The 25,250-nt window shown below is 46.0% G+C and overlaps 1 protein-coding gene across 3 annotated transcripts in view; it reads right to left on the reverse strand.

Moving 5' to 3' along the window:
- LOC140729303 (arrestin red cell) overlaps positions 1-25,250 on the reverse strand; it is a 111,911-nt gene that overhangs the window by 76,620 nt on the left and 10,041 nt on the right. The window contains exon 1 of one of the 3 annotated variants that reach the window (XM_073048913.1): positions 7,634-7,713. The exons of 1 other annotated variant lie outside the window; for it this stretch is intronic. In XM_073048913.1, coding sequence (XP_072905014.1) covers positions 7,634-7,698 — 65 coding nt within the window. In that variant the 5' untranslated portion in view covers positions 7,699-7,713. Of the gene's footprint in view, positions 1-7,200; positions 7,224-7,633; positions 7,714-25,250 lie in introns of those variants that run through there. One more of the 3 variants, XM_073048915.1, reaches the window with a different exon arrangement.

The following is a 25,250-nucleotide window of genomic DNA, read 5'->3' on the forward strand; positions in this document are numbered from 1 at the left end:
TGTCTCTCTCAAAAATCGATTTCCAGGATATTGTATTTAATTTGCGAGCCGCTATCAATATGCGGGAGCCTCCCAGAACTTCCAGGAGAGGTGGGATGTCTGACATTAGCAGTTGATATCTTGGGCCAAGATCGGAGTCCTGATGAAGGGTCAAAATGTTGACTGTTTATTCATTTCTTTAGATGCTCTCTGACCTGCTGAGTTTCTCCAGGATTTTGTATGGCCCGTTAGGCCCACTGTTTCTGCCTGCTCCTGCCTCACTCGTGTTTATATCCCCACCTTGGTTCACCCCCTTCCCCCCTGCATCAATGGCACTTCACCTGTTCTCGATCTCTCCAATCACTTCCAGTTCCCTGGCCCTGACCACCTCATTTTCACCAAGGACGTCTAGTTCCTATACACTTCTATTCCTCATCAGGAAGGCCTCAAACCTCTCTGCTTCTTTCTAGAGCACAGGCCTAACCAGATCCACTCCGCCACCATGCTCTCACACGCAACAATTCAGCTAACCCCCACTTTCTCAAAACTCAGGGTGTGGCCATGGGCACATGGCACCACTATCCCTGGGCATTAGTGTTTCCATACCAGGCCATGATGGATACTGTCCTCTGTGCGTCCGTGGAGATTAATCTGAGCTTCTGGACCACGTGCCGAATCTACGTAACACCGTTCACAACTTCACCACCACACAGCGCCTCACAATCTCTGGCGGGCCTTTTCACAAGCAGTTGCCACGGCAACAAGAGAACAAATCAGATTGCAGCTGAAACCAACCCCCCAATCAGAGAGGGTCATGGTTTAACATCTCAGAAGAGGGATGGGACCCACTGAGACTCTTTCGGTACCCAGAGCCGCAAGGCTTCACATCCTACCCTGGGCCCTTGATAGCCTGATTCCGACCGTCAGGCTTTGCATCTGGAGGTTTAGTCGCTCCCTTTAGGGGGCCAGACCTAACTCTGTTCTGGCCGAGAGCCTCGGCCTTCACAGGGACTCAGAGCGGTGCCTTTCCCAGGCCAGACAGAAAGCACAAAACCCCGCCCTGTGGTCAGAGTGTTCTTATTGCAAAATGGAACCCCATCTCACAGGGCTGAGTAACACTTCAAGGCAGACACAGTGCCAGCCCCCACCTCTTCCTTCCTCCCGAGATAACCGGCTGTCAGAAGGCCGTGTCAGCACCCTTCCCACACAGCAGATCTGGCAGTCAACCAGGGCAGGACTTACACAGAGAACAGCAGGACCCTAGGGAGTGCTGTGGAACAGTGGGTCCTGATATCTGATTTGCTAAAGGTACCATCATAGGTAGACAGGACAGCTAGGAAGGTTTGCCACACCGGCCTTCATCGTTCAGGGCACTGAGTGCAGAACCTGGGATATTATGTGCAGTTGTAAAAAATGTTAGTGAGAACGTGCTTTGAGTATTGTGTACACGGTCACATGATCAGAATCAGGTTTAATATCACAGGCATATGTCTTGAAATGCATTATGACTCAGCAGAACATTTCAATACATAATAACTAAATTACAATAAGTACATATATTTTTAAAAATTACATTAAATAAGTAGTCCAAAAAACAGAAATAAAAAAGTAGTGAGGTAGTTTTCATGGGTTCAATAGCCATTCAGAAATCAGATGGTAGAGGGGAAGAATTTGTTCCTGAATCATTGACTGTGTGCCTTCAGGCTTCTGTACCTCCTCCCTGATGGTCGCAATGAGAACAAGGCACGTCCTGGGTGATGGGGGGTCCTTAATGATGAATACTGCCTTTTTGGGGCATTGCTCCTTGAAGATGTCCTGGGTGCTGGGGAGGCGAGTGCCATGATGGAGCTGACTGAGTTTACAACCTCCTGCAGCTTATTTCGATCCTGTGCAGCAGCCCCCACGCCCTCCCCATATGTTATTGAAAAGATTTTATTAAGCGGGAATGAAAGTGAGGAAGATTTACATGAATATTGGCAGGTCAAAAGGACTCGAGTTTAGGGAGAGGTGGGGCAGGATAGAACCTCATTCCTTTACAAGAGAAAATCTGCAGATGTGTGTTGCTCCAACCTCAATCCTTGCAATGTTGGTGAATTCCAAGGGTGTACGTAATCACTAGAGGAAGAGATGTGGAGAATGGAGACTTTAATCATTGATAGGAAGCTTAGTAACATGGTGTCATATTAACATTCTCCTCAATGCCAGATAAAGAGTTGGCCACTGACATTGGGGCAAGTAGGGGGTGCAGTGCACAGTACTGCGTTTTGTCAACGTGGAGCAGACAGAGGGTTTGTAAATCTGGCAGGAGCAAAGGATGTTGGGAATGGCGAGTGTGGAGCGCCGCGGGAGGGGTGTGGGACTGGTGGCAGAGAAGTGCCAGAAGTGTGGGGGGGGGGGGTTGGTGCAGACACACCCTGAGACACCAGGCAAGGTAATTTGATTCCAAACAATTGGTTTATTGATCATTACAGGACATCTCTCTGGTGCTTCCTGCTCCCTTCCCCCTTATCACTCAGTCCACAAGAGACCCATATCAGGTTTGCCATCAGTCACGTCACATTTTTTGTGCGGTAGCAGTACAGTGCAATACATAAAATTACCACAGTACTGTGCAAAGGATTTGTGCACCCTAGTTACGGTTATGTGCCCAAGACTTTTACACAGTACTGTACCTCAATGGTATTGAGTTTGAGGGAGTTAAGAGCTTCAAGACCCTATTAACTTGTCCCAGTCGAAACCACATTGACGTCACAGCCAAGAAAGTTCACCATTGTCTTGAATTCCTCAGGAGGCAAAAGAAATTTGGCATATCCCCATCAACCCTTACTAACTTTTAATTGATGCATTATGGAAACTATTCTGCCTGGATGCATAACAGCTTTATACAGCAACTGCCCTTGGGCGAGTGCAAGAAACCGCGGAGGATTGTTGACACGGCTCAACGCATCATGAAAACTAACCACGCAGAGTTGCCGTTTGCATCAGCACCCAGCGCAGTCCACGGGTTGTGCTGGGGTGGGGTGGCAGCCACGAGTGTCACCATGTTTCTGGTGCCAACTTAGCATGCCCATAACTAACCCGTACAGCTTTGTGATGTGGGAGGAAACCAGAGCAACTGGTAGAAACCCGCGCAGTCTCCGTGGGCAGGAAAGGTTTAGAGCATTACAGGCCAAATCCTGCCAGCTTGGACTAGTTTGGATGGGCATCCTGGACCGCATGGACGGGTTGAGCGGAAGGGCCTGTTTCACACCGGGGTGGTCCAGCAGAAGTGGATGCTGGAAAAGAACAGAATAAGGGCGGCCCAGTAGCGTAGTGGTGAGCGCAACGCTTTACAGAACCAGCTACCCGGGTTCAATTCCCACACTTGTCTGCAAGTAGTTGGTACATTCCCCCTGTGACCATGGGGGTCTCCTCCCGGAGTCCAAAGATGTACGATTGGCAGATTAATTGGTTATTATAAACTGTCTCGTGATAAGACCAGGATTAAATTGGGGGATTGCCGCGTGATACAGCTCAAAACGCCAAGAGGACCTATTCCGTGCTGCATCTCAGTCAATCAATAAATAACGCCATTTGGCTTATCGGCTCTGCTCCGCCATTCAATCACGGCATCAATGTGTCTACGGTGACCTGGTGAGATCAGGACAGTGGGGTGGGCCCCCTCACAAGTCACCTGCCCTGGCCAGCTCTCTTGAACATCACATACTGTAAAGCAAGAGACAGCGCTTATCATTTCCTAAGGAGCTTAGGATCTCTGCAACATCCGCTGGCTAAACTGCTTAACGAGATAAGCTTCAAATGAGATAAACAAGCGTCAAGTCATTGCACTTCATCACAGGCTGGTGAATAGCACTCCGACAAACACAACTACAACCATCACGTTCTTGAGCAAACTTGCTCGACACCTCAGCAGTAGAACGCGTGAACAGGCACTTCTCGTCGTAACAAAACCGGCATTTTTGTCCGTAACAAAATGGAACCTGTATTGTACCAGAATGCTAATCATGTTCAATTCAGTTTTAATTATCATCCAACCATACATGAACACAGCCAAGCATCGTACACAGCACAAAGCACACAACAGGGCAACTGCAAATGGCACCATAATCACAAAACAACCCCAAAACTTGTGACATCAGCTGATCGGACACTGGGGGTGGGGGGGGGGGAGCACCATCTGCAGCCTGCATCTACGTCACACTACCCCCCCAACCAACACTTACAGAATATCAGTAAAGTACAGTAACAGTATACATATACAGGGCCTATAAAAAGTATTCACCCCCCCCCCCACAGAAGTTTTCATGTTTTATTGTTTTACAACATTGAATCACAGTGGATTTAATTTGGCTTTTTTTGACACTGATCAACAGATAGAGACGCTCATGTCAAAGTGAAAACAAATTTCTACAAAGTGATCTAAATTAATTACAAATTTACAAAACAAGGTAATCAATTGTACAGTATAAGTATTCATCCCATTTACGATGACACACCAAATCATCATTGGTGCAGCCAATTGGCTTTAGAAGTCATGTAGCTAGTTGAATAGAGATCACCTGTGTGTAGTCAAGGCATTTCAATTGTCTTAAAAATACACCTGTGTCTGGAAGGTCCAACTGCTGGTGAGTCAGTATCCTGGCAAAAACTACATCGTGAAGACAAAAGAACACTTCAAGCAACTCTGCGAAAAAGTTATTGAAAAGCACAAGTCAGGAGATGGATACAAGAAAATTTCCAAGTCCCTTGGAGTACAGTTAAGTCGACCATCAAGAAATGGTGTAAATCTGCCTAGAGCAGGCAGTCCTCAAAATCTGAGTGACCATGCAAGAAGGGGAGTAGTAAGGGAGGTCACCAAGAGACCCATGACAACTCTGGAGGAGTTACAAGCTCCAGTGTCTGAGATGGGAGAGTGGCAAAGAGGAAGCCATCGTTGAATAAAACTCACATGAAATCTCAGCTAGAGTTTGCCAGAAAGCATGTGGGAAATTTTTGGCCATCAGACTAAACACTGCACATCATCAAAAACACACCATCCCTACTGTGAAGCATGGTGGTGGCTGCATCACGCTGTGGGGATGCTTCACTGCAGCGGGCCCTAGAAGGCTTATGATGGTGGAGGGCAAAATGAATGCAGCTAAATACAAGGAAATCCTGCAGGAAAACCAGAAGAGAACTGTGACTTGGGATATCATTTGTTTTCCAGCTAGACAATGACCTCAAGCATAAAGCCAAGTGAATTTGGTTACTGGAAGAACACCAAGTACGCTAATTTAGCAGATGAACAGAATGCACCTCGTCCTTAAGCTGACAGAGGTAGATAACATCTGGGTACAAGGGATTACTATGTTTCGTAGCCCTCACCAGCACTTGCGTGGTGCTAGTCTTCCCTTGCAGCAAGTAAAATAAATGTGCTCATGATGGATCCCCTCTGAGTTAATTATTTGTTATAAGACAGCGAAAAGCTGTTTGACAAACACTACTAACCACCTCTTACACTATATGGACTTGTCACTGATTGTATCTTTGTTTTTTCCACTAAGATTTGCTTATGCACAGTATCTTTTTCACTGTATGGTATAATATATACCAAGTGGCCAATTTACAATGTACCTCCTGTACCTAATAACGTGGCCACTGGTGTACATTTGTGGTCTTCAGCTGCTGTAGCCCATCCACTTCAAACTTTGATGTGCTATGCATTCAGAGATGCTCTTCTGAATATCAATACTGTAACATGTGGTTATTTGAGTTACTGTCGCCTTCTTGTCAGCTTGAACCAGTCTGGCCGTTCTCCTCTGACCTCTTTCATCAAAGCTCTTTACTCACAGTATTGCTGCTCACTGAACGTTATTGGTTTTTTGCACTATTCTCTGTAAACACTGGAGATTGCTGTGTGTGAAAATCCAATAAGGTCAGCAGTTTCTGAGATACTCAAACCACCCCATCTGGCACCAACAATCATTCCACGATCAATCACTTAGATCAAATTTATTCCCCATTCTGATGTTGGACTGAACCTTATGACCATGTCTGCATGTTTTTCTGCAGAGTTGCTGCCACATGATTGGCCGTTAAGATATTTTGCATTAACAAAATTTACCGGTCTACCTAATGAAGCGGCCCCTGAGTGTACATTGAAATGGTGCTACAAGTAGGTACTTCATTGTACCTGTGCCTCGCCGTACCTGTGCACATCACAAAAGACTCAATTTGACAAATTGCTTTGCCATGATAAACCACCCTTGGCAGAAACTGAGACAAAGACAATACGATGGGTAAGGAAGTCCATTGACAAAAAGTGAAGTGCGTGTTAAAATGATAAATGATGAAGCAGGGAGCAAATCAACTTCCGAACACACAGAGAGACTCGGGTCCACAGACCCATTCAACATTATTTAAGGGCAACACACACAAAGTTCTGGAGGACCTCAGCAGGTCAGGCAGCATCTATGGAGGGGAATGAACAGTTGATGTTTCAGGCTGAGACACTTCACATCTTGGCCTGAAACATCGACTGTTTATTCCTGTCCGTAGATGCTGAACACGATGCCAAATTGGAAGTAAAATTCTTCTGCGCAGTCGTGGTCCGTATCGCACCATTTCCTGTCTAACCACCTCTTACACCCAACTGTTGTATCTGCTTCCACCATCATCCCTGGCAGCCAACCCCACACAGACATCATGGGCTGAAAGGTCTCTTCCTTAGCTGCACTGTTTCATTTTCTCGTTGGGCCAGAGAACATATGGAGACCCTTCTGCCCATAGAGTTCATGCTGCCCATTAACAACCCACGCTGGGAAAATCAGTTAGAGTTCATGGCCCGTTCAGAAATTTGACGGCGGAGGTGAGAAGCTGTTCCAACATCGAGTAGGGGTTCCAGTCAGGCTCATGTACCTCCTTCCCTGATGGCAATAACAAGAGGGCACACATTTTAGACAAGGGTTCCCAACCCTTCGTTAGGGGCGTTAAGAGAAGTTGGGAACCCTGATTTAAGCTGAGAGGGGCAAGCCCTTTGTTGTTTCCTTCCCTTCCCCCACCTTGTTCTCTCCCCGCCCCCCCCCCCCCCCCCAAAGGACTCAGGTAGATGGAGAGGAGCGTAGTCCAGGGCAGGAATGGGAAATGGAACAAAGTCCACCCTGCCACCCCACAATTGGAACAGTGAGACAGAAGCATCAACCAGTGGAAAATAAGACTTGAGAGCTGAATTAAGTCACTCACCACATCGGGTCTGCTCTGCTATTCCATCATGGCTGATTTATTTTCCCTCTCAATTCCATTTCTCCTGCCTTCTCCCCTTACGAATCAAGAACCAATCCACCTTCACTTTAAATACACCCAACGAGCTGGCCTCCACAACCACCTGTGGCAACAAGTTCTGCAGATTCACCACTCTGTTTATATCAACCAGTCCTCATCTCTGTTCTAAATAAGACATCCCTCAATGCTGAGGCTCAGCCCTCTGGTCGCAGACTATGGGTTCCGTACAAACGTGAAGCTCCTCCACAACTCGACATTATGGGCCCCAGTGCTCCAAGGGGAACATTTGTATGGGGAGGCCTAATGCTCAGCCTGTGGTTCTCACACTGAGCGAGGCTCAAACTCAGCACGCGAGACCACAAACTCTGAAATTTAAAACACAAAAGCAACATACTTCCTGTGGTGGGGTCGTGCGCCGGAGGCATCCTCTCGGAGGTCTACACTCAGGAGATCAGACATGCTTCTCCCTCGCCGATCAGGTGGTTCCCACCCCAAAGGCCAGGCACGGCGCTCACTCTGCACGGGCTGTCGGGTAGTGTAGGGCAGTGATCGTATCCACACACACACAGGAAATGCTCTCGAGATCTGATCAGCAAGCTAATCTGCTTTGCATCTCGAGGCAGGCGAGAGGTGTGGATATGGAAAGTTCAGAGTCACTGGGTGCAGGGCAGGACACGGTCAGAAATTCCGCCCCTCTAACCTGCCCCACCATTCAACAAAACCAATCTTGCCTAGGAATCAAAGACAGACTCTTGACCTCACAGTCTAACTCGTCGTGGCCTTGGACTTTATTTATTGAGACAGAGTGCAGAATAGGCCCTTCCAGCCCTCCGAGACGTGCCGTCCAGCAACCCGATGACCTAATCCTAGCCTAATCACTGGACAGTTTACAATGACCAATTAACGTCTCTGGACTGTGGAAGGAAACCGGGGCATCCGGAGGAAACCCACGCAGCCCCAGGAACTGTAAAGCGTTGTGCTAACCCCTGTGTTTACCGTGCCACCTGTACTGAACAGTTTCAGATGCTTTTACCATTTTAACAACAAACAAACCTACCGAAGGATGTGCTGCTGTGGAGGGGGGGGGGGGGGAGGGGAGCCTACACGTGACGCCCATTCATGCCCACAGTGCTCGGGAGGACAACACAGAACACAACAAGCAACAGTGAAAACATGCCCTGTTCCCCACACACACACACAGACGTGGACACACATGCACAGACACACACACACACACACACAGACAATCCTCCAAGCTCCAGCCTTCTGCATTTTCACTGTAATGGGAACACTTTATTCTGCATTGTTACTGCCTTCCCTTTGTACTACCGCGATGTACTGATGCGAAGAAATCATCTACGTGGAAGGCATGCAAAGCAGCTTTTCACTGTACACGTGAGAATGCCAAAACATTTCAAACACAGATTTGAATATAATCGGTGACCTCAGCTCTTGTCTCTCTGGGTAACGGTATCAGCATTGTTACATGTACCAAGATACAGTGATTAGCTTTGTTTGTCCATAAGACACTGCGGCAGAATTAGGCCATTCAGCCCACTGAGTCTGTTCCACTGGATAACCCTCCATTTTTCTCTCATCCATTTGCCTAAGAGTCCCTTAAATGTCCTTAATGTCTCAGACTCTACCACCACCCCTGGCGGTATATTCCAAACTCCCACCTCCGTGTAAAAATAGTTCTGTACGACCCACTCTCATTTCAGGTTCAGATTCTGCCGTCCGGTTTTGAGGCAAATTTTTTGACTCTGTATTGACCACCGCCTTGCCTCTACAGATGCTACCTGATCTGCTGAGGTCCTGCAGGCAAGAGTTAAGTTCCGACAAGAGCTAGACTCAGAAGGGTTAAGCTCCAACGAGAGCTGGACTCAGAAATGACAAGCTTCACCAGTTTACCTTTCTGTGTCCAAATCTTGCGGCCAGGTATCAAGACAAGAGTTGATTAGCAGACTTGCTTAAACAGAGGGCAGGGACGGTTGGCTGTGTTACAGAAAGATCTGCCTCTTGTTATATTTGTCAAACTAGAACAGTAAGTAGGGAACCAAATAGGATATTAACATAGTTAAAAAGGCAACACAGAGTTGTTGGCAGAGCTCAGCACATCACAGAAACCACCCTCCCATTCGAAAGGCTCACTGTACACCTCTCACTGCCTCAGTGAAATGGTCAATAAAATCAAAGACCCCAACCGCTCCGGATATTCTCCATTCATCCCCCCTCCTACAGCACAGAAGATACAAACCCCAAAATATGGACCAGCAGACTCGAGGACAGCTTCTACCTAACTGTTGACAATAAACATAGGAACAAATTCCAGCCAATCGGCAGTCAAACCTGCTCCGCCATTCAATCGTGGCTCATTGATTTTCCCTTTCAACCTCATTCTCTTACCTTCTCCCTGTAATCGCTGAGGCCCTTACTAATCAAGAACTTAACAGGTTTCAGTGCGACTACCTCCCATTCTTCTAAACACCAGTGAGTACAGGCCTAGAGTCATCAAACACTCCTCACACATTAATCCCTTCATTCGCAGGATCATCCTCATGAAACCCACTCCAATGCCAGCACATCCTTTTCTCAGATAAGGGGCCCAAAACTGCTCACAGACTTAAAATGCTGTCTGACCAATGCCTCAGACTATCGAACAGTTCCCCAGTGCACAAGATGGACTCGTGACTCCCCTCAATCTCCACATCGGCCATCGACAAACTGGGAGCTCCTACTGCGGTTCCAGCCATCGCTCCGAGGGATCATGCCCCTCCGTGTACCAGACATCCCAGAGACCAGTGTCTGTCCCAATTATTCAATAGTTAAAAAGATATAAGACAGACAAATTGCCTTTGCACTAAGTAACAAATTATATATTTAAAGAAAATACAGATTAAATCATACATTATAAAACTACAACAGTACTATAAAACTGTATTAGTTCCTAATAGTTATCAATGGAGGAATTCATCCAGTGTACTTTTGTTCATCCATGTTCTTCTGATTGACTGAAAATGAACAAAATTAGCACAGACACCTAGTGCAGATAATTCTTACAATGCTTTCAATGATTGAATCCTCCAAATCTTTATTTTCATTGTAACATTCAAGATGATTGACGATACCTTCAAATTCTGCGTAGTTCCTAACTTGAAGTAGAGCAATTGCTTCATTTTCACTCACGGCCATTTCTGGCATCTCAGAGCCTGAAACCGCTATGAGCAGAACAGTTCTGAGCTGTCTGACTGCTTATTTCTCGTCAACTATCAGTGACAAAAATCGCTGCTTTTTGAGCACAGATACGCAAGTGACACCACTCAAAATCTGTTCGTTCCAAATATGGTAATAGTGTCTTAACAACCACACAGGTGTGTGTGACTGACGTGAGTTACAAACTGTTCGGCAAGACGCCTGTCCCAATTAAACGGCAGTGTCCCAAATAAACAATGGGAACCTCAGCTATTCTTTTCGATTACTTATTGTTCTTTAAGAGTTGTCCTGTGCAAGTGGCTCACAAAATGCTGGAGGAACTCCACAGACTAGGCAGCATCTATGGAAAAAAAGTACAGAAGACGTTTCAGGCCGAGACATCAACTGTACTTTCTTCCATAGACGTTCTGCCAAAGGGTCTCAGACTGAAATGTAAACTCTACTTTTTCTCCCCCCATAGACATTGCCCGGCCTGCTGAGTTCCTCCAGCATATTGTGTGTGTGTGTGCTTGGATTTCCAGCATCTGCAGATTTCCTCATTTGTGACCAAAGAAGTGGCTGCTTTGATTAACCGACAGCCCAGTTAACCAGAATCCACTGTATGCTGTTTTGGTTTATTATTGTCATATGTAGTATGATATATATATGTCATATTCAGTGAAAAGCTTGTCTTGCACACTGTTCATACAGATCAGATCATTACACAGTGCACTGAGGTAGGACAAGGTAAGACAACACCAATGCAGAATAGAGTGTCACATCTACAGAGAGAGTGCAGAGCAGCTAAATGACAAAGTGCAAGATCATAATGAGGTGGACTGGGAGGCCAAGCGTCCATCTTATCAATATAAGGGGTTCATTCAGGAGTCTGATAATATTGAGATGAAGCTGTCCTTCAGCCTGCTGGTACGGGCTTTCAGGCTTCTGTATCTCCTGCCCAGTGGGAAGGGGAGGAGAGTAAAATATCTGGGTCTTCGATTGCACCGGCTGCTTTACTGAAGCAGCAGGAAGTGCAGGAAATATGCAAATGTTGGGAAGTGTGCACAGCTTCTATTGGATAAATGATCTGTAGCCAACCTGTCAATTTCTGTATGAAAATGGCACTTCCTTTGTTCAAACATCAGAGTTCTTTGGTGGCGAGCTGGGCACAGGTAAATAATGTGCGAGTGACGAGCGAGTGACGAGCGAGTGCGAGTTATCGGCAACGGCCAGCATTACAGCACGGAGTCTAGGCTCCGGGTGTCAGTCTGAGAACAGCCAATGAAGGTAAGGCAGTCCCATCGACGGAACAATTAACATGGGTCAGACAATCAAGAGGGCAGGAAAAGAGCAGTACGGAGTGGGGCAGAATGGTGGCGGGGCTGATGGAACAACCGTGTCCGTCTTCCCAGTAGATGGCATGGCCCAGACGATGGGAAACTTTGATCATAGATATGCCTAATGGTGGGTAGCAATGTGAAAACAAATGCATGCTTGCAGGCATTCACAGTAGAACAAAGAATCAATGAAACCACGCACATCTTCCCAGGAGATGGCATGGCCCAGACAACAGAAATCCTTGTTAATGGAGGCAGTGCTCCCTGTAGATACTACCGATGGTGGGGAGTGATGTCAAAGTAAATTTGTTTTTGTGGGCATTCACAGTAGAACGAAGAAATGCTTTTACAATCAATGAAAAACCACTCACAAAGACTGACAAACAACCAATGTGCCAAAAGAGACAAACTTTGCAAAAAAAACTGAGAAAGTGAGTTGCAGAGTGCTTGAAAGTGAGTCCGTAGGTTGTGGAATTAGCTCAGAGTTGAGGTGAGTGAAGTTGTCCATGTCGGTTCAGGGTAACAACTGTTCCTGAACCTGGTGGTGTGGGACCCAAGGCTCTTGTCCCTCCTTCCTGATGGAAGCAGCGAGAAGAGAGCATGGCCTGGGTGGTGGGGGTCCCTGATGATGGATGCTGTCTGTGCTCAGTGGTGGGGAGGGCTTTGCCCACGATGGACTGGGCTGTATCCATCCCTCTGCATTGGTGTAACCAGTCAGGATAGGATGCCCTCCACAGGGCATCTGCAGTTTATCAACGTTTTAGGTGACATGTCAAACCTACACAAACTTCTAATAAAGTTAGAATATGCCTATAATATAACATTTCTTTCTCACCAAGGTTTTTGTAGCCTCCTTATACGAATTAACAGTGTGGGCATTTTACACAAGGGTGGAGCCATTCGGACTGGTTACATCACCACCCGGTATGGAGGGCCCAATGCTCAGGAAAACAAGAGGGTCACAGACTCAACCAACTCCAGCATCAAGGATGCCTTCAAGAGCTGGGATCCAACACTGCAGACCCACACCATCCGGGAACGCCCTCTCCTCATTACTACCATCGGGGACACACTGTCCGCTTATAACTACCACTTGGAAGGTGGTACCCGATACCATCCTGGGACACACCCTCTCCTCATTACTATCATCAGGGAGGTGGTACCAGAGCCTGAAGTCCCAGGACAGGAACAGCTTCTTCCCCGTCTCCATCAGATTTCTGAATGGTCCAAGAACACTGGCACTCACTTACTATAACTTAATTACTGACCAGAATCGTCAGGGATGCCTGCCAATTTGCCCATTACCTTGTCTCTCTTCTAACTCCTGGGAGGATTTTTATTTTGAGATGCAGCACAGTAACAAGCCAGCACAGCCCAAAGAGCCCATGCTGCCCAATTACACCCAGGCGGCCACTTAACCTGCTAACCCGGTCGTCTTTGACTGTGGTAGGCATCTGGAACGCCTGGGTGAACCCCACGTGGTCAAACCCAAACTCCTTAAAGACAGTGGCGGAACTGAAGATGGCATGCAGGCGTTGTGCTAACCGCTATGCGCAATCTCATTTTGTAATAGATTGCAATTTTATGTATTTGCATTCTGCACTTCCGCAACAAAATACATTTCATGTCATGTAATTGACAATAAATCTGATTGGCTCGGTCTCACTTGGGGGGCACATTTAGTGGCCATTTTCTTTCGGCACACCTGCTCGTTAATGCAAGTGTCTCAACAGCCAATCATGTGGCAGCAACTCAATGCATAAAAGCATGCTGACATGGTCAAGAGGTTTAGTTGTTGTCCAGACCAAACATCAGAATGGGGAAGAAATGTGATCTAAGTGACTAACTGTGGAATGATTGTTGGTGCCAGATGGGGTGGTCTGAGTATCTCAGAAACAGCTGATCTCCTGGGATTTTCACACACAACAGTGTCTAGAGTTTACAGAGAATGGCGAAAAATAAAAGAAAACACGCAGTGAGGGGCCATTCTGTGCTGAAAACACCTCATTAATGAGAGAGGTCAGAGGAGAGTGGTTCAAGCTGGCAGGAAGGCGAAAGTCATTCAAAAAACAGTGGTGTGCAGAAGAGCATCTCTGAATGCACAACACGTCAAACCTTAAAGTGGACGGGCTAAAGCAGCAGAAGGTCACACCAGGCTTCACTCCTGTACCCAATAAAGTGACCATTGAGTGCAGTTCTCCCAAAAGCACAGCAATGTCTCGGTAATGAGCTGGGACACTGTCGTGCTTAGGTCTCTGGAGCTCTGAAAGTGTTAAAGCAAGTTCCTCACAGACTCTGCGCAGTCATATTGAAGTTAGAGCCCGATATCTCCCCCCCCCCCCCCCCACCCATCGCTGTGGTCATCAGCAATGTACAAAAGGGAGCAGAGAAAGCTGGAGCCAATTCTTCAGCAAGCACAGAGTGGGGGTGTGGAAACTGGACGGACTGTCAGAGAACGTTCACCCAGTGGCATAAATTTGAACCCCACAGTGACAGCTGGAAAATTTAAAAAGTTAAGTATTTTAATAAACACAGGAAATTTTGGAAGAGGCAGACGTGACCACAGTACTACAAGTATGCTATAAAATCCCATCCGATTCACCAACGTTCTCAAGGGGAAGAAATCTGCCGATCCGAGAGAGACAGAGGGGCTTGCACCTTCTCCTTGTGATTTCATGGGTTTCCCGAGTGCCCCAGTTACCTCCTACATCCCAACGGTGTGCGATGCAGGATCAGTGGGCTAGTTGTGCACTGCAAATTATCCCCGTGTGTGAGGATGACGGTTAGAATCCAGGAGGGGCCAGTGAAGCAGAATGGCTAAGGGGAAAAATGAGTGAGGGAGCATGAATGCTCTATGGACCAGCACAGATTTCATGGACTGAATGGCCTAATTCTGCTCCTGTATCTTATATCTGAGAGTGAAATTATATCAGCCATGAAGAAATGGCAGAGCCGACTCCAGGGCCACATAGTCTAATTCTGCTTCTATATCTCACGGTCTACAGCACAGGCAAGTATCATTGTGTACTTGACTTCAAACCCACCAATGGGAGACTGACTTTTAAACATGCCAAGTGCCAAGGGCCACATCCCAATTTCGAACGAAAATGAATACGTGGAGTAGCCAATGGGAACCAGAGTTGTAGTGGGACAGTGGTGGAAGTCATCTCCACTGGCCTTCACAATGATTTAAAATCTGTTGTGGTCATAAAGGGAGCTTCCAACACATTGCTCTTCAGAAATCAGAGCACCGAATGCAAGAGTCGGGATGTCATGTTACACACTGTTGATGCCAGATTTGGAGTATTGGGTGCAAATCTTGTCATCCAACTACAAAGAGATCAACAGGTTCAAAAGAGCACACAGGAAACTTACAAGAGCCAAGTTATCGGGAAAGGTTGAATTGGTTAGGACTTCATTCCTGGGAGCGCAGAAGGCATACAAAATCATAAGGAGTGTAGATAGTGTATGTATAAAACTGTATCAGTCTCCGCCGTTCCTTTAGGGTCATCGGATGTGTGGAGAGGGGGAGCTTGCTACATGGGCAACAGTTTGCTCTCCATATTGTACTGCACTGGCTGTGTATCTAGACAGCTGGGACCTCACATCCATGGCTGATCCTGACCAACGGAGGCATCATCATCACAGGTAGGGTGAAAATAAACAGGCTTCCCCCCCCCCCCCCCCCCCCCCAGGTTTGGTGAGACTAGTAGAGGTCATAAGTTAAGGAGGACAGGTGAAATATTTGAGGGGAACCTGAAGGGGAACTTCATCCAGAGTGTGGTGCAAGATTGGAAGAAGTTGCTGGTGGAAGTGGTGGACGTGGGTTCAGTTGCAATAACTGGCTTATAGACGTGTACAAGATGATAAAAGGCACAGATAGAGTGGACAGCCAGAGACTTTTTCCCAGGGCAGAAACAGCTAATACAAGGGGGCATTATTTTAAGTAATTATAGAAGAACATCTCAGAGATAGTTTTTTTTTTAAAATAAAGGTAAATGCAGATACATTAGGGACATTTAAGAAACTCTTTGAGAGACAGATGGAAGAAGGGTGGGGCACTAAAGAGTGAGGTAGAGCAAAGGAATCAGGAAATGAGCCCCATAATTCATTGAGGCACAGGTAGAGTGTGTTGTAAAGAAAGCTTTTTTTGTTAAACACATTGGCCTTCAGAAATCAAAGTGCTGAGTACAGGAGATGAGATGTTACATTGATGTTGTGCAAGACATCAGTGAGACCTGATTTGGAGGATTGTATGTAGTTTTGGACACCTACCTACAGGAAAGATGTCAACAAGCTTGAAAGAGTACAGAGAGTTTACAAGGCTGTTGCCGGGACTGGAGGACCTGAGTAATAGAGGAAAGATTGAATAGATTAGGATTTTTATTCCTTGGAAAATGAAAAGCAGCATACAGTAGCGTAATGGTTAGCACAATGCTTTACTGTGCTGCCAACTCAGGTTCAATTCCTGCTGCTGTCGGTAAGGAGTTTGTACGTTCTCCCCGTAACCTCATGGGTTTCCTCCGGGTGCTTCAAAGGTTGGAGGTTAATTGGTCATTGTAAATTGTCTGTGATTAGGCCAGGATCAAATCAGAGGATTGCTGGATGGCATGGCTCAAAGGGCTGGAAGGCCTATTCCGCTCTGCATCTCAATAAATTACGAAAGATTAAGAGATTTGATGGAGGTATACAAAATTATGAGGGGTATCAATAGGGCAAGTCCAAGCAGGCCTTTGCCACTTTGGTTGGGTGAGATGACAACTAGAGGTCATGGGTTAAGGGTGAAAGGTGAATAGTTTGAGGGGAAACTTCTTCACTCAGAGTTGTGAGTGTGGAATGAGCTTCCAGCGCAAGTGGAGCATGCAAACTCAATTTCAACATTTAAGAGGTTCGGGTAGGTACATGGATGGTAGGGGTATGGAGGGCTATGGTCCATGGGAGTGGGCAGTTTAAATGGTTCAGCAGACTAGATGGACTGAATGGCCTGTATCTATGCTGTACTTTTCTATAACTCCAAACCAAGACTGACAAGCAACCTATGTGAAGAAGAACACAAACTGAACTCAAAAATACTGAGAACATGAGGTGTAGAATCCTTGGATGTGTCTGTTTTCAGAACAGCTTCTTCCCCGCCATCAGGCTCCTGAATGGCCCGTGAACACTCCCTCACTCTGCCTCTTTCTGCAACGGTGTGCGTATTTCAGGAATTATAGATTATGTCTTTGCACTGGACTGCTCCTGCAACACAACCAATTTCACATTAGCTGCCAGAGATAATAAATCTGACTCATATTTCTAGACAGCGAACTATTCCCCCTTGGCAACAGAATTCCAGTCAGAGTTCATTCAGCAACACACACAAATCTCAAAATTTCCAACAACGGATATCAATAGCAAATCTCAAGATGGCCAAGTGAATCTGCAGGTATGGTCGTGTAGCACCAGTGACACGGGCTCGATTCCCGCTACTGCCTGTAAAGAGTTTGTACATTCTCCCAGTAGCCCCTGGGTTTCCTCCCATATTCCAAAGATGTCCCGGTTAGCAGTGTCTTTACAAGCTGGGTGAGCCCAGCCTCATCAATACTCTTCCGAGATTGTCTGCCTGGCATCAGTGGTCGCACATCAGGACACTGCCCAGAAGGCAGCAATGGCAGACCACTTCTGTAGAAAAATTTGCCAGGACCATGATCACACACGCCACACAACAAATGAACTAGTTAGCCGGTTAATTGGTCACATGGGTGTAATTGTCGGCATGGGCTCGTTGGGCCAGAATGGCAAAAATCTCTTGCATCTCCAACCGAGTTCATTCAGACAGGTAGGGCTTAGCCCAGGGCAGCAGAGCCCCTCACCATGACACTACGCCAAAGATGAGCTCAATGTCACACGCACAGTGAAATCATCGACCACAGTCCGAGTCCACAGGTGCTGCCATTCTTACGGCAACAGAGTAATATCACCACAACTCAGGAACCCTAACCACTGCGTCTTTGGACTGTGGGTGGAAACCGGCGCACCGAGAGGACACCCACACCTTCAAAGGAAGAAGGTACAAACTCCTTACGGGCGGCAGCGAGGATCGAACCCGGGTCACTGGCATAGCAAAGCGTTTTGCTAACCGCTAAGCTACCGTGCTGCCCCTAATTGGGTGGCATGGTAGAGCAGTGGTTAGCACAACACTTTACAGGACCAGTGACCGGATATACCAGTAGGTAGTTTAATCAGTCATTGTAAATTGTCCCATGATTAGGCTAGGGTCAGAAGGGCCTACTCCATGGTCTCTCTTAATAAATAAAAAATTAACCTAATAATGCATAACCAAACTAATTCCTTTTGTTATATTTTGTAACTTCAAAGCATTAATTCAGGGGAAGACACCAAAGTCCAAAATGTGAGTCTAACTTCATTCTTTACTTTAAGCGAGGCGCATACCTATCACGTGATGTATGCAATTCATATATGTATACATAGAGCCACGATTAATTATTTAAACGAAGAATGCTTAATCAACCAATATGTATATACACAAGATTACTCAAATATTGCTTAAGTATTAAATACACAACACCTTTCACTGCTGATCAGAGATAGTGTCACAGCTGCAGAAAAGGAGGAAGTCATGGAGGGATTGTCTACGGAGTCTCTGTGGGTGGAAGTTAGGAACAGGAAGGGGTCAATAACTCTACTGGGTGTTTTTTTATAGATCACCCAATAGTAACAGGGACATCGAGGAGCAGATAGACAGATTCTAGAAAGATGTAATAAATACAGGGTGGTAGTGGTGGGAGATTTTAATTTCCCAAATATCAATTGGCATGTACCTAGAGGGAGGGGTTTAGATGGGGTGGAGTTTGTTAGGTGTGTTCAGGAAGGTTTTCTGACACAATATGTAGATAAGCCTACAAGAGGAGAGGCTGTACTTGATCTGGTATTGGAAAATGAAACTGGTCAGGTGTCAGGTCTCTCAGTGAGAGAGCATTTTGGAGATAGTGATCACAATTCTGTTTCCTTTACCATAGCATTGGAAAGGGATAGGAACAGACAAGTTAGGAAAGCGTTTTCATTGGGTTCTATTCTGTGGACCTCACTTCCCTTTGCTCTTTCTAAATTGCATAAACTACTAGATAATCCATTAGTTAAACATACTTTACAAATATGATTTCAATTTCTGAAATTTTTTGGGTTAAACCAATTTATTCTAGCAAGTCCTATTTTTTTATCCTTCTATTATAGATCAAGCCTATTTGATTTGGAAAACTAAAGGTACTTCACGATTTATTTTTGAATAATTGTTTCATGTCATTTGAACAATTATCTAATAAATATAATTTACCTAGATCTCATTTTTTTAAGATATTTACAAGTTAGAAACTTTTTAAATACCATCCTTCCTACTTTCCCGAATATATACTCTACGGATAATTTGGAAAAAATTTTAGATTTAAATCCTTCGCAGAAAGGTGCAATAGCATCTATTTATAACATAATTATGAAAATTTGTTGAGATGCATCTAATAAAATTAGAAATGATTGGGAAAGGGAACTTAAGCTTACTTTACCTACCGAAAAATGGGAAAAAATTTTCAATTAGTTAATTCATCCTCTGTATGTGCTAAACATTCGCTAATGTAGTTTAAAGTAGAGCATAGGGCTCACATGTCTAAAGATAAATTAGCTCACTATTACTCTCATACAAGTCCAATGTGTGACAGGTGTCATTCTGAGACTGCCTCTTTAACTCATATGTTTTGGTCCTGTTCCGCCTTGAAAAAATATTGGGAAGAAATCTTTGATATCATTTCAACAGTTTTGAATATTGATTTACAACCTCATCCTATTACGGCAATTTTTGGTTTATCAATGATAGACCCACACCACTTAACCTCCTCAGCACATCGAATGATTGCACTTCTTACTTTAATGGCTAAAAGATCGATTTTGCTGAATTGGACGGAGACTAATCCTCCCACCATATTTCACTGGTTTTCTCAAACTATGTTATGTCTAAACTTAGAAAAAATTCAGAAGTGTTATATATGACCCTTCTATTAAATTTGATCAGACTTGGAGACCTTTTATTCAACATTTTCATATGATGTGAGTTGACCCCTTTCCAAATCTATTTTTGTGTTAATATATGTAGGGAGGTTTGGAGCTGGCGACACTAATGATCCTGTTTATTTTTCGATGTTATAAACAGCCCATGTTTCTTTTCATGTTAGGTTAGTTTTTTTTTGGGGGGGGGTATTTTTTTTGTTTTTTCTTTTCGTTTTTTTCTCTTTTTTTCCGTCTTTTTGAATAACTCAATTTTTTTCTTTTTTGTTAACTTTACATTTGTATTTTGAACATCCATTGGAGGTTTATTTCCTTTGCATTGACTGAATATGTAATTATATATGTTTTCTGTTAGCAATGTAATTTTAACAATTATGTACCAACACTATGTATATCCATTATTTTGATAACAATAAAAAGATTGAAAAAGGAAAAGGCAAGTGTTTAATTGGAGTAAGGGGAAATATGAGGCTATCAGGCAGGAACTTGGAAGCATAAATTGGGAACAGATGTACTCAGGGAAATGTACGGAAGAAATGTGGCAAATGTTCAGGGGATATTTGCGTGGGGTTCTACATAGGTACGTTCCACTGAGACAGGGAAAGGATGGTAGGGTACAGGAACCGTAGTGTACAAAGGCTGTTGTAAATCTAGTCAAGAAAAGAAAAGCTTACGAAAGGTTTAAAAAAAACTAGGTAATGTTAGAGATCTAGAAGATCATAAGGCGAGCAGGAAGGAGCTTAAGAATGAAATCAGGAGAGCAAGAAGGGGCCATGAGAAGGCCTTGGCGGACAGGATTAAGGAAAATCCCAAGACATTCTACATGTATGTGAAGAGCAAGAGGATAAGACGTGAGAATAGGACCAATCATGTGTGACAATAGAAAAGTGTGTATCGAACCAGGAGATAGCAGAGGTACTTAATGAGTATTTTGCTTCAATATTAACTATGGAAAATGATCTTGGTGATTGTAGGTATGTCTTACAGAGGACTGAAAAGCTTGAGCATGTAGATACTAAGGAAGGGATTGTGCTGGAGCTTTTGGAAAGCATCAAGTTGGATTAGTCACCAGGACCAAACGAGATGTACCCCAGGCTACTGTTGGAGGCAACAGAAGAGATTGCCGAGTCTCTGGCGATGATCTTTGCATCATGGACGGGGACAGGAGAGGTTCCAGAGGATTGGAGGGTTCCGGATGCTGTTCCCTTGTTCAAGAAAGGGAGTAGAGATAGCCCAAGAAATTATAGACCAGTGACTCTTTCTTCAGTGGTTGGTAAGTTGATGGAAAAGATACTGAGAGGCAGGATTTATCAACATTTGGAGAGATATAATATGATTAGGAATGGTCAGCATGGCTTTGTCAAAAGCAGGTCGTGCCTTATGAGCCTGATTGAATTTTTTGAGGATGCGACTAAACACATTGATGAAGGTAGAGCCGTAGATGTAGTGTATATGGGTTGCTTGGCCACAGAAGGCAAAGACTGTTTGTAGATGGGTCGTATTCTGCATGAAGGTCGGTGACCAGTGGTGTGCCTCAGGGATCTGTTCTGGGACCCCTACTCTTCGTGATTTTTATAAATGACTTGGCTGAAGAAGTGGAGGGATGGGTTACGAAATTTGCTGATGTCACAAAGGCTGGGGGTGTTGTGGATAGTGTGGAGGGCTGTCAGAGGTTACAGTGGGACATTGATAGGATACAAAACTGGGCTGAGAAATGGCAGATGGAGTTCAACCCAGATAAGCGTGAGGAGGTTAATTTTGGTAGGTCAAATATGATGGCAGAATATAGTATTAATGGTAAGACTCTTAGCAGTGTGGAGGATCAGAGGGATCTTGGGGTCCGAGTCCATAGGACACTCAAAGCTGCTACGCAAGTTGACTCTGTGGTTAAAGTGGTATACGGTGCATTGGCCTTCATCAACCGTGGGATTGAGTTTAAGAGCCGAGAGGTAATGTTGCAGCTATATAGGACCCTTGTCAGACTCCACTTGGGAGTGCTGTACTCAGTTCTGGTCACCTCACTACAGGAAGGATGTGGAAACCATAGAAAGGGTGCAGAGGAGATTTACAAGGATGTTGCCTGGATTGGGGAGCATGCCTTGTGAGAATAGGCTGAGTGAACTCGGCCTTTTCTCCTTGGAGGGACAGAGGATGAGAGGTGACCTGATAGAGCTGTACAAGATGAAAGGCATTGATTGTGTGGATAGTCAGAGGCTTTTTACCAGGGCTGAAATGGCTAGCACAGTTTTAAGGTGCTTGGATGTAGGAACAGAGGAGATGTCAGGGGTAATTTTTTTTTTAAAAACAGAGGGTGGTGAGTGCGTGGAATGGGCTGCCGGCAATGGTGGTGGAGGTGGATACAATAGGGTCTTTAAGAGACTCCCAGAGAGGTACATCGAGCTTAGAAAAAATGGGCTATGGGTAATTCTAAAGTACATGCTCGGTACAGCTTTGTGGGCCGAAGGGCCTGTATTGTGCTGTAGGTTTTCTATGTTTCACCTACACCGTACATTCATGTCTGTTCGAAAGCCTGCCCGTTCAAGAGGCTAATAAATGCCTCCACTACCAACCCTGGCAGCCTGTTCTAGACAACTTGACCACGTTCCCTTGTGTTGAAAACTTGCCCTGCACATCTCCTTCGAACTTGCCACCTCTCACCTGAGCTGCCCGCACGAACGACACAGCGCAAAATCAAAATGGACCAAACTCCATTTACGGAATCCAGGCATGAGTGACCGCGACACCGAGACACAGGCTCAGCACCTGGGCTCGAGTGCGGCCAGGAAGAGCCACTCAGCGGAGGGGCGGGGGGCTCGGCTGCACAGGGCAATCAGTCGGAGGGGCGCAGCACAAAGCATGAAAATTCCCACCTTACCAGCCTGCCTCAGGAGGCTCCACCTCCCCTTTTCACCCCTCCCCAGAAGAGGGGTTCACCACACACTTTCTGACCCTCTCAAGGGGGATATGCCCAGCCCCCATTTCATCACTCCTCAGCAGGGGGATTCACCCACTCCCCCCATTTTGTCCCTCCCCACTGACATCTTTTCAGTCCCTCCCCAGGGGGAATTCATCCATCCTTCCTTCCTTTTTGCCCACAAAGAGGGATTCACCCCCCCACCTTTTTCATCTGTCTGCAGAAAGGGGAATCAGTCCCCCCTCTTCTACTTTCCTCACCAGAACAGGGATTCACCCTGCTCTTTTTTGCTCCTTCCAGGAAGGGGATTAAACCTTCCTTTGCCCCTCCCAGAAGGGGATTAATTCCCTTTGCTCCCTGACAGGGGAATCCACTTTGCCCGCACCCAGAAGGGAATTCACCCCCTCGCCTCTGCCCCCAGATTCATCCCCTCCTTTGTCCTCACCGATTTCTACCAGCCACACTTGCACAGAGGAAGGGGTCACTCCTGGTCACCGAGTCCGGCTCTCCGGGCTCTGGGGCATCCACCCTGCCTCACGTTGTTTACTGTATCCTGCAGTTACTCTCTTCTTGTGTACGGTGTAAATAAAAAAGTAAAGTCTTCAGATTTCACTCACAGCTAAACAGGGCGACCGGAACTCAGGAACCTGCAGCAAGATATCGGCCACGCCAAATGGGATCGGGCCCCACCGCCAGGGCGGGGATCGGGTGGCGGACTCAATTCTCCAGCGGAAGCCCAGTCTCAGTGCCTAACCAAGACGGTGGTGAGCGCCGTCTCCCCCCCCCCCCCCCCCCACACCGCACCCCCACCCTTCTTTCTTAGGCAGCAAACAGTCCGCACACGTCTCACATAAACAGAGATTCTGCAGGTGCTGGAAATCCAGAGCAACGCACACAAAGTGCTGGAGGAACTCAGCAAGTCAGGCTGCATCTATGGAAGGGAATAAGCAGTCCTCATTTGTGGCCACGACCCTTCATCAGGACTGGAAAGGAAGGTGGGGGGGTGTGGAAGAAGACAGAAAGAGGAGGTGGTGGAGGGGAAGGAGTTCTAACTGGCAAGACCAGGTGGTCAGACCTTTATTACATGGTCCACCGTCCTCTCCTATCAGATTCCTCCTCCTTTACCACTCATCGGCTCCCAGTTCCTTACTCTATCCCCTGCCAACTTGTCGCCCCTCCCCTCCACCCACATTCCGGATGAAGGGTCTCGGCCCAAAACGTCAATTCCTCTCCATATATGCTGCCTGGCCTGCTGAGTTCCTCCAGCACGCACGCGTGCGTGTAGATTAACAGTTCCTCCATTCTTATCTTGGTTGTATTTTTATTCCCTGCTGTGCCCAACTGTCCTGGAACACCTCCAAGGTTCCCGTGAACACCACGTTCGCTTTTTCTAGGGAAATCCGGACACTGTCGGGGGAAGAGTAGGTGTCTGTTATGCACTGGCTAACGTACAGGGCAAAGTTTCTGTCCAGTGTCAAGGATGCTCAAGGCAAATGGGTTCCAGCAACTGCTACAAAGAGTAGTAAACAGAAGAGTACGGCACAGGTACAGGCACTTCGGCTCACAATGTTGTGCCGAATCAAGTAGCTTAGCAAGCAAAGGGCCAGCTAGACCAATCCCTTCTGCCTACATAATCTCCACATCCTTCCATTTCCCTCGCATCCATGTGCTTATCCGAACATCTCTTAAAAATCCCTAATGTACTTGCCCCTACAACCACCCCAGGCAGTACATTCCAGGCACCAGCCACCCTGTGTAATTTTAAAAACTTGCTCCTCACATCTCCTTTGAACTTATCCCCTATCACCTTAAATCAGGGATCCAAACTGTTTCTAATGCTGTGGACTCCCACTATTAACTGAGGGCTCCATGGACCCCAAGTCAGGAACCCCTGCCTTCAATACCTGGCCCCTAGTGTTTGACATTTCAATCCTGGAATGAGGATGCCATCTGCCCCTCAATCTTATAAACCTCTATCAGCTCTTCCTTCAAAAGATCTCCTCTCCAAAGAAAACAACCCAAGTTTGCCCTACCTCCCATTATAGCATATGCCCCCTAATCCTGGCAGCATACTGATAAACCTCTTCTGCACCCTCTCCAAAGCCTATAATAGGGTGATCAGAACTGTATACAATATTCCAGTTATGGCCTGGCTAGAACTTCCAGTAACACAGTACCCTGGAGATTTAGATTGCACTTAATTAGCAGATTCTCTGAGCCATTAAGATGCTGGCTGCAATCTCTGGACCATTGGACATGATTCCAATTGACACACAAGCACTATTATTTATCTTATTTTAAAACACGTTACCCAGTTGTCCAAACTGGCAGCATAGTAGTGCAGCGGCTAATGTAACGCTTTACAGCGCCAGTGATTGGAGTGTGTGCGTTCTCCCCGTTAACCCTGTAGGTCCAAAGATGTACAGGCTAGGGTTACGGTCAATGCTATGCTGGCACAGGGACACCAGTGGGCTTTGGTCGTTGAGGTAAACACCACATTTCGCGGTGCGTCT

This window comes from Hemitrygon akajei, chromosome 6, assembly GCF_048418815.1.
Source record: "Hemitrygon akajei chromosome 6, sHemAka1.3, whole genome shotgun sequence".
Taxonomy (NCBI): Eukaryota; Metazoa; Chordata; class Chondrichthyes; order Myliobatiformes; family Dasyatidae; genus Hemitrygon; species Hemitrygon akajei.